Source organism: Priapulus caudatus, unplaced genomic scaffold, assembly GCF_000485595.1.
Source record: "Priapulus caudatus unplaced genomic scaffold, Priapulus_caudatus-5.0.1 Scaffold120, whole genome shotgun sequence".
Taxonomy (NCBI): Eukaryota; Metazoa; Priapulida; class Priapulimorpha; order Priapulimorphida; family Priapulidae; genus Priapulus; species Priapulus caudatus.
Window position 1 is genome coordinate 322,783 of NW_014577181.1, and position 9,926 is coordinate 332,708.

At 39.3% G+C, this 9,926-nt stretch overlaps 2 protein-coding genes across 2 annotated transcripts in view; one reads left to right on the forward strand and one right to left on the reverse strand.

Moving 5' to 3' along the window:
* LOC106805614 (uncharacterized protein ZK1073.1-like) overlaps positions 1 to 695 on the reverse strand; it is a 47,691-nt gene extending 46,996 nt beyond the window's left edge. The window contains exon 1 of the mRNA XM_014807298.1: positions 596 to 695. Within this exon, the coding sequence (XP_014662784.1) occupies positions 596 to 616 (21 nt within the window). The 5' untranslated portion in view covers positions 617 to 695. The remainder of the gene's footprint in view (positions 1 to 595) is intronic.
* A 76-nt stretch (positions 696 to 771) lies between these two features.
* On the forward strand, positions 772 to 9,319 carry LOC106805610 (cilia- and flagella-associated protein 99-like). Its single transcript, XM_014807291.1, has 16 exons — positions 772 to 1,028; positions 1,831 to 1,978; positions 2,353 to 2,447; positions 2,750 to 2,862; positions 3,045 to 3,136; positions 3,270 to 3,328; positions 3,661 to 3,768; positions 4,120 to 4,272; positions 4,442 to 4,530; positions 5,688 to 5,892; positions 6,012 to 6,153; positions 6,302 to 6,354; positions 6,634 to 6,858; positions 7,996 to 8,072; positions 8,469 to 8,643; positions 8,843 to 9,319. Exons 1-16 carry the CDS (start codon positions 918 to 920, stop codon positions 8,951 to 8,953), a joined length of 1,956 nt encoding a protein of 651 aa, XP_014662777.1. The 5' UTR covers positions 772 to 917; the 3' UTR covers positions 8,954 to 9,319.
* Positions 9,320 to 9,926: the final 607 nt, after the last annotated feature.

Genomic DNA, 9,926 nt, shown 5'->3' on the forward strand with positions numbered 1-9,926 from the left:
ATATTATATATATATATATATATATTATATATATTAAAAATAGAGGTTGCTGGGATAATGGCGATAATGGTAAATAATCTAGAGTATGCACTATAGTTGGCCTTGTTAGCACTAGCTGGAACGTAGCCATGGTAAAAAGATTTATATTCGCTATACTACCAATGTAATTCTGTGGTAAACTGCTTTGAGATGTAAACCCATACAATTGTTACCTATGCTATATGATATGCTGAATAAGTAATTTATACTACTACATGTATAGAATTAGTAAGAATTTTTTTAAAGGAAACTTTACACTAAATAAGTAATAATATAACTAATTAGATTAGCAACCTTATACGTTCTTGAGCAAACCAATGCTGATATGTATACAGCTAGATATACATATCATCAGTGGTTAATAATGACAAATTGTATTTGTCATGATTATTAACCCCTGATATAATCATCCGTTTCCCACATCTGGCCTGCCCTGCTGCAACTCATTCAGTTGATGGTTGAGCCATTAATCTCAAACGTGTATTACAATAACTACATGTATAACTAAATTTCACAGAATAGCGCAGCACTATATACATATAATTCTTGTTCTTACCTGTCCGCCAGATTGGCTCATGTTCTTGAAAGTTGAAGTATCGTATAAAATTCAGTCTAACGTCTATTCAAGAACAATGTCAACGTGCTACTGCCAGTTTGTCAATATTGAAAATCAAATGAAGCCGTCGAACGTCAGGTGTCGCCACTAGCCAGAGACGCAGATGGTTTGTTGTCGTTAGGTCTTCACTTCTAAATAAACACACACAGCTTTGAGTCTTGCAGTTTGGCCGGCTTCTTACTCTTAGTCTTACGAAATAGAGATGTAATTATATATTTTAAACGTCTAGGTTACTATTCGAACAGCACAACCAGAGCTGATCATGGCATACAAGGATCATGCGGCTATTTTACGGATATGTACGGATCTCTTATCTACCTATCAATCAGGTTCTGTAATCTCTTCAGAAGAACACCTGAAACGTCTTGGCGTGGTAGGTCTGTCTTGGCGGGGTACGTCTTTGCGGGGTAGGGGTCTATTGTAACGACGTTCACCAGTTATCGTTATTAATCATTAATTAGTTTTATTAATATGCAGTTACTAACTTACTGGTTATATCAAGGATACACAATGAACAAATCTGGGCCCACCTACTGACCTAGTTTACTGTTTAGCTCATAGGGTCTATGTCCCCCAGGTAGCTCTAGTACTATAGCCCGCGTACAGAATTGCCGCCAGTGGCAACTGTACGCGGGCTATAGTACTAGAGCTATTCCCCAGGGTACTATCGGAGGTAGCTCTAGTAACTATAGCCCGCGTACGTATACCCTGCGGCAACTGTACGTGGGCTATAGTTACTAGAGCTATATCGGAGGGTACCCTGCATGGGTACGGTTCGATATATCGGAACGTACTTTGGTAACTATCTGATATGGTTAGGGTTAGGAGTAGGCGTAGGCGAGGTACGGTCCGGCATATTAGATAGTACCAGGGTACGTTCTGATATATCGAATCGTACCCAGGGTACCCTCCGATAGTACCCTGGGGGACATAGACCCTCTCAGCCCTAGTTTACCACCCCGGATTAGTGGATCAAGGATAGTTTAGCTCGTGCACACATCACTTGTCATAGTATGGGACTGCATCATATACAATAAAAAATTATTACAATACGCCCATACATATCTTACTATCTATATATGTTCATGTTATTATTATGTACCCCACATTATTATGTCTGTTATGCACGAATCCATATAAAGTGCTATAGTACAAGCTGATATATATTTTCCCAGGAATTTGATGATGCAGTGAGAGTTTTCATAGAGGAGGTGTTTCTAGGATGTATAAGATTTTCAACAGCTCTCACTATGGCCGTGGAGTGCTTCCGGAAAACTAGAGGTCTTACGAGGCTACCCGAGGGCATGATGAACCTATATAAAGGTACCAGGTACTCAGTGTACTTTTTCATAATAAATAAGATTGTGTAGCACACACAAGTGTATGTCAGATTGGCTACTGATGCGAGCTGTGTGCTTTCATGTGGATTATTGAGGATTATTTGGATTATCATTATTTGAGGATTTCATGTGGATTATTATATTCTTTTTGTTGTTGAAACTATACTGATTCTAAATGTCTTAGTGGCTCTTTCATTTTTCCTATTCCCTTTCGTGTCAAATATAATGTTTCATCTATAAAAAAAACCAACACATGAATCAAAATAGGGCAAGTAATATATAGTATATCTTAATGGTATCATATTGTCCTATGCATTCTATACATGTAGCCATTTTTCCTTTAACAATATTTTTCAGTTTTATGCTATTTGCTGTTGTTCCGCTTCGAAGAACTAGGGGAAAAACAATTCTCTCGGTTTGTGCAATCTCAGGATCCTGGGAAGATGTATAAGGTATCAAAATACTATCAACACTATTTGCCATTGGAAGGTAGAGTAGCTATTTCTCTTAGTGATTTAATCAATAGAAACAATATCAAACTACAGCTCAGATGGCATTAGAGCGACACCAGGAACTATTTGGAATACATAGGATCATTATCATAGTTGAGTAAGAAGCCACACATATGCCATACATATTGTAAAAGTAAAGATTTAATATCTTTTTCTATTGTTCTATAGTTGTGTAAAGGGGAGGGTCTTATGTTGGAAATTATTTTAATCATCACTTGACACTTTACTATCAATCTTTTTAGTTTTTAACCTTCCTTGTGGACAAGCGCAGCATTGATTCTGTACTAAAGCCAAACTGGTGTCTTCATTTTGATGAGAGTTACGTAGTGTGTAATATGGTGGAACCACTGCTTAGGTAAGCCATGCAGGAAACTAACTTCGTAGCTGTTGAGAAATCACAAGAATTCAAGCAATTGTAATCATCTACTGGTTAGTTACATTCACGAGCTATAGCAGTGTAGTAAGGGTTGCACTAAGAAGGCATTAGAAATGCTATAGAGCCAAAAAAATATGCTAATCCAATGTAACACATGACAGGTCCAAGACACAGCTTCAGAAGTTAAATTTAGAGTTGAAAAACAAAGCAGAGGGGAAGTCGCAACCAAATCCACAATCGAAGGCTACTACACGTGAGCATACAACAAGCATCATGGTAACAAGAATCCAGTATACCTGTCAAGCTGTGCTATTGTAAGTATATAAATGACTAGATAGTAAATAAAAACTGTCATCTATAACTATGGAATGTTGGGATTATTTCAGGTATGAAGCCATTTCAACTGACAGAACCAAAGCCGAAAATAATTTCAATACCAGAACAGGTAACATTGTTTTGTGTTCTAGCTCTTAATGGTATATATATCTAGCTATCCATGGATAAATAAAGATGTGTGTGGTGTGTGCATGCGTGCGTGCGTGCATGTGTGTGAGTGCATGCGTGTGTTTATTTATTTATTAACATTTTTAGCATAGGGTAGATACTTCATATCTAGGTGTGCTTATTGCTGAGTGAACATTTACTGAATAGTCAACAAGCACTGCATATTCCAAACATCAACTACACACATCCTGTCAGCAGAAGATAGTGCTCACGCAGTTAGGTGATGATGTAAACTATTATTGTATTGCATATTATAATATAATTTTTCATCAGCTTCCCACACTGCAAAGGATGAAGCCAGTGCCTGAAGTAGTGTATAAGCCTCCTGCTGAAGTAGAACAAATTGAAAAAGCAAAGCAGAAGAACAAGTTAAAAGCACAGGTAAACAACATATAATTGGCACATAATTGGGTATATAACAAGGTGTATACTTGGCTTCCTAATTCACTTGACACTGTTAATATTTGTAAAGGCACATGTTTCAGGCATATATTACCAGTAATGAGATTAATCTCAATAGGTTCACCCATAGTGGTTATCCTATTATCAGGAGTGAATAAAAAACTTTTTGTAGGATGCAGTCCATGCTATGAAGTTTGTGATGATATGGATATATTACTATTAGCTGCTTAGTGACTTTTTGACTTTGATATTGAATACCAAATATGTGGGTTTGCAATCCTTGGTGGAATTAATCTACAATTTACATTCAATGTTTTTGTGTCATCAAAGGAGATATTTATCGAAACCCAGAAGAATCAATTGAGATGTGCCAAGGCAGAGAAGTCGGTGAAGACACAGAAGAAGCTTAAACAGATCATCATGGAAAAGGAAGCCAAACTTGAGTTTGAGAAACCGAAATGTACCATCATTACAGGCAAACTGGTCGGTTTGATCAAACACCTAACCATTAGCTTCATGTAACATTTTCTCAACAGGTGATGTATGCACATTTGTACATAACTGGAAATTACGTAGAAGGTCACTGTGAGTTGTATTGGAATGGTCTGTGCATTGAAATATCAAAACAAACCCTCAATGATTCTGCTTTCAGAATGAGAAGGTGCCAGTGCGGATGAATGCAGCCATGGTGCTCAGAGAGGGAGCTGTCTTTCTTAAAAAAGAGGATGAAGAAATTAAAAAGTACATTATCCTATTCATGTAGAATGGAATTGAACAGGAAAAGTGCCCTACTGCTTATTGTCAGTTTTTAGCTCGCCTTGACATCGTCAAGATGAGCTATTGCCATGTATGGCACAATGGGGTATTGTATGTCTGTCCGTCAACATTTGGCTACGGTCAACGATAACTCAAGAACAGTTTGACCCACATGTTTCAAATTGCATATAGTTGTTACTCCTATGGGAGAGGTTTGAACGTCCTATTTTGGAGCACGCCAGTTCGACCTACATTCGAGCCACGTCCACTTTTTGGCAAAAATGGAAATGGCCATAAGTCAGTTCAGATTCAACGGATTTTGCTCATTTCTAGTATGTGAATGAATAAGGACTGGCCCCAAAACATATCACACGGGTTTTGATATTTTTTTTAAATTATGCAAATTAGGTAGATTTTGGCAATTTCACTATGCATTTCAGTGTCTGCCTACGGTCAACGATAACTCAAGAACCGTTTGACCCACATGTTTCAAATTGCATACAGTTGTTACTCCTATGGGAGAGGTTTGAACGTCCTATTTTGGAGCACGCCAGTCGACCTACTTTTGAGCCACGCCTACTTTTTGGCAAAATGAAAATGGCCATTTAAATTCATTCGATTTTGTTAAATTTTGGTATGTGAATGTGTAAGGCTAGCCCCAAAGCAGTTGTTTCTTCTATGGGAGAGATGACAATGTCCTATTACGTTTATTTCGTCTAACTGGTTAACAACTCTATAATCATACCTATATATGTGTAATATTGTGTTTTAGATTCTTTGTTACAGTAATTTGACTGGAATATTTTATTGTTTTTATTTGTGCGATATTCGAAAACCAAAATGGCGATCATATAGGCGTAGCGCCATCTCTCGTCAAGATTTCAGATTTTCAGATCTGAAACATTTATTTTCGCATCAAAACTTATGCATATATCATTATCAAGAGTATATAATGGGAGATATGCTATATAATGGGAGTTCTCCCATATATACTCTTGCTTTATATATCCCCCCTCCCTCTTCTATTACACCCAAGGTGAGCTACAGTGTCATTGACACTTTCATTAGTAACTGATGTTAGTAAGTTGCAGTTTAAACGCTTAATGTGCAATTATATGTATATATATATATATATATATTAGGTTGGAGGAGCTGGAGGGTGGATCACGTGACACTGGCAGCTTTCTGAGGTGGCAGGCAGAAATGCGGGAACGTGATGTGCAGCAACAGCTCTTTGAGCAGGAGCGGCGCCACCTGCAGGGAAAACTGAGTCACGAGGAGGCAATTGTGGCTCGTCGAGCTCGTGCAGTTAGCAACAAGGAGCGAGCAGCTGACATGAAACGAGAGGTGAGGCAGAGGAGGTCAGAAGAAGGGAAGGATGCCAGTGCATGAGTGATAATTACTGCAGTAATGACACCTTGTGAAATTCAGAAGATTAGAAACAATCTTGTGCAAAATTCTTGCAGGCAGAGCTTAACATTCAACAGTATTGGGCTGATAGACTGCAGGAGATGGAAGTAAAAAGGATACAGGTGGAGGAGGTAACATTCAGCCAGCAACATGTAAAGGAAGCACAGGAAAAGCTGCTTCTTTACAAGCAGAACATCGGTAAGCTATAAGTAGTAGCACTGCAGCCTGCTTGGATGTGCTACCGCACGTATTCATTTATTAATTTAGACATTTCCATATCCTTAAACTGTTCAATATCCTGACGTACCTTGAGTTGTGAATAACATTTTCGGCATTGACACTGCAGTAAAACAAGTAACAGAAGAGAAGCAAGAGTTAATGAGGCAGGCGCTAGAAGAGGTATGAAGATGCATTTATGTTCCGGTCGCTCATTCCGTATTGATTCCCATTTGTTTCCTCAACATTTTCCTGGTGTACGGGAAAACAATGTTGTCCCGTGTAGAGCTACGGCGTCAGTCACAATGCCGACTGCCCTCTAATGAGAGACAACACTGAGGTTCTAATGTAAATCGGTGAGAAAATGCCAATCATCAAGGGCAAATAACTTGTCACATGCTGGCAAATCATGACTGGCGAATAACTTATCACATGCTGGCGAATCGTCACTTATTGCAACAGGCGGACGAGGCAATGCGACAGAAGCTGCAGCTCATTGAGCAGATTCGCAGCATGGAGGCGACGCCTGTGCCGCCCGGTAAGCTCGTGGACCTCAGCGACACCGCCGGCACGGGCCTGCTCTGTGAGATGTCGATCGCCGAGCTGAGGGAGCGACTCGCGCGGCTTAGAGTGACGCAGCTCGAGCTGCAAGAGGCAAGGCGAGGCGAGATCCACGGGAAAAAGCAGGTGAGAATGTGGGCGAGGGGGGGGGGACGAGATACACGGCAAGAAGCAAGTGAGAATGCAGGGGAGGAGGAGAGATACACAGCAAGAAGCAGGTGAGAATGTGGGGGAGAAGGAGAGATACACAGCAAGAAGAAGGTGAGAATGCAGGGGAGGAGGAGAGATACATGACAAGAAGCAGGTGAGAATGTGGGGGAGAAGGAGAAATACATGACAAGAAGCAGGTGAGAATGCAGGGGAGGAGGAGAGATACATGACAAGAAGCAGGTGAGAATGTGGGGGAGGAGGAGAGATACATGACAAGAAGCAAGTGAGAATGCAGGGGAGGGGGAGAGATACACGACAAGAAGCAGGTGAGAATGTGGGGGAGAAGGAGAGATACATGACAAGAAGCAAGTGAGAATGCAGGGGAGGAGGAGAGATACATGACAAGAAGCACGTGAGAATGCAGGGGAGGAAGAGAGATACACAGCAAGAAGGTGAGAATGCAGGGGAGGAGGAGAGATACACAGCAAGAAGGTGAGAATGTTCAGGAGGGGCGAGATAAATGGCATGAAACCAGTATGGTTGTGGAGTGTGTGGATGTAGAATAGTAAAAACACAGCATTACCCCATTGAGTTATAAGCTGAATGGGGGTGGTGGTGAGATACATGGCATAAACGAATGCACAGTAGTAAGGATAGGAGAGAGGGGTGAGATAATGCATAAACACAAATTTGATGCGAGTGTGCAGTGAGGAGTGGAAGGGTGTGTGTGTGTGGGGGGGGGGTATAACACAGCAAGAACACGTATTGAATATTGAGGTGGGGAAACAATGCATACTACAATGCAAGATGGGTAAAGCACATAGGAAGAGTAAAAACGCCAGAGAATAAAAGGTAACTGTGAATGGCACAAGTAGTAATAATTACAGTGGCATCGTTTGTAACAGTTATTATTCACTGTGAGATGTGGAACCATAGTGCCACCAATTATGTAATAGATATATATTATATATCCCTAGAATATTAAAGCAAGTGAGCATGGTGACACTGATGCATTTTCTCAAAAAGTGAATGGGTGGTAATCCAAGGCTTATAAAACTCACTAAATTTATAACTATTATCACTATTTAAATTCAGAAATTTACTTTGCATTAGGAGAAAGAAAAGGTTCTACAGGAAATGCAAGATACAATAATGAGACATAGAGAAAGGAACAAAGTGGCATCACCTAGGTATTGCTTACTTGGATTAAGTAAATTAATTTTAAAATGTTTAATGCATTAGTACTATACAGTTGTTAGAAAAATTCAGAAGAAGAAAACAATGAGCGGTTAGAGGACAAGAATGGAAACATGCAATGAGCAATATGTGCAAACAAGCGAGATATTAGTAGTAAGATTAGGAACTAAACGCTCTTAAAATGCCCAACTTTCAACATGTGTTAATCTATGCAAAATTTGACTCCTAAAAAGACTGCTTGATTATCCTAAATATAGGTTTAAAGCCAACATAGTATATGTATTCAGTAAGAAAATTAGATAGGTTAAGATTTACAATTCTTTTGCGTATCCCTTGCATGTGATTAAAGAGAGTAGTGGTGCAACATCTGGTGTTGTATCTTTCTGTAGGCATCAGGACAAGCAGATTTTCAACATCCGGTGCAAACAAACGTCTGAGGAGATGGAGCAGTTAGAGGAGAGGCTGCAGAAAAAGAAGGCCGAGAGAAGGAGCTTGGAGGCACAGTTGAATGTACCCCAGGGGAGGACTGACCCGATGAGATTTAGAGTTAAGAAGTCAGACAAGGTACTACTCAATGAACTTTAAATTTCTACTTGGTTGAATAGCAGTGCCATTACAAATATGTTCGGCCCTACAGTTTTCTATTGTAAAGATGAAGCGGAGGCCAGAACTGCACTGTGCCTCTTGTGGAGACACAGGATAAACATTTTACAAGACATTTTACTGTGAAATATATATTTAGTCCATTTTTAATCTACTCTAGGAGCAAGTGGAAGAGAAAAGGTGGAAAATGGTCAATGAGGCACACATAAGAGCATTCCAAATGTCTACTGGTCATGGGGATAACAGTGTTTCACAGCATGAAAAGAATTAATTTTCTCAGTCTGTACCTAACTGTAGTTGTACCCTAGTAAATATAAACTTTTTATCTCATGTTCCAAGTTTTAATAGTCAATATTGTTATAGCTATAAAAAGTACATAGTATCCCCCAAGAAAATGTAATAATACAAAACAAAAATTGCAAAATGGGCTGCTATGTCATATTAGACTAACCTTTTTTTACCATGATCCTCTTAACTATTTGTTTACATTATAATGGCCTATCCAAACACTATTCAGCATGTGTATGCACTTGTGAATCTCATGTACTGCTATTCTAAAATACAATATAGCGTGAAGCCTCCACGAATGGTTTCTTTGTAAGTCAAACTAATTAAATAAAATTTTTTGCATGCAGTTTATGATGTTGCTTCATAGGTAATGTTGCAGCAGCCATGTATTACATTCACACCCGTTATCAGGGAGAACTATGACAACATCAACAATGCCAGCATTCAGTCAGCCAGTCTCCCCTTAGAAGAGGAAATTCACTACACAATTTCCTATAATAATAAGACATCTTTATTTATAATATCCATCCATATAAAACGTGTCATGAATAGATTACACTCACACATTAGACACAGAAAGTTGAAGTGTAATGCAGCACTCCTCTCGTTAATGCAGTCATGGCTATGTCTGCTCACTGCACTGGGGACCACAGCATCCTTATGTAAAGTACTAAAAGTGAATCTAATACGTCCACTACACAGTTGTTCCCCCATCTTGCTACTATGTATGGTCACATACACATTTTGGCTGAAACCGACCAGACAAACACCATAAGTTCAAGCATTACCGAGTATACTCTAGCCATTAGAGACCAGGAATGCAAATAAATATAAAAGTGCAACGTGTAGAGTGATGACAATTTAAAAAAAATTCTATACACGATGCCGTGATTGCTGCCAGAGGAACAATAAACACGACTTCACAATTGATTACAACACGTATAAAAAACCTATTC

Coding starts and splice junctions, on each gene's coding strand:
- LOC106805610 (XM_014807291.1), top strand. CDS start 918: ATGGCATACAAGGATCATGCGGCTATTTTACGGATATGTACGGATCTC. Junction 2,448..2,749: donor ATCCTGGGAAGATGTATAAG/GTATCAAAATAC, acceptor CAATCTTTTTAG/TTTTTAACCTTCCTTGTGGA. Junction 3,329..3,660: donor TAATTTCAATACCAGAACAG/GTAACATTGTTT, acceptor ATTTTTCATCAG/CTTCCCACACTGCAAAGGAT.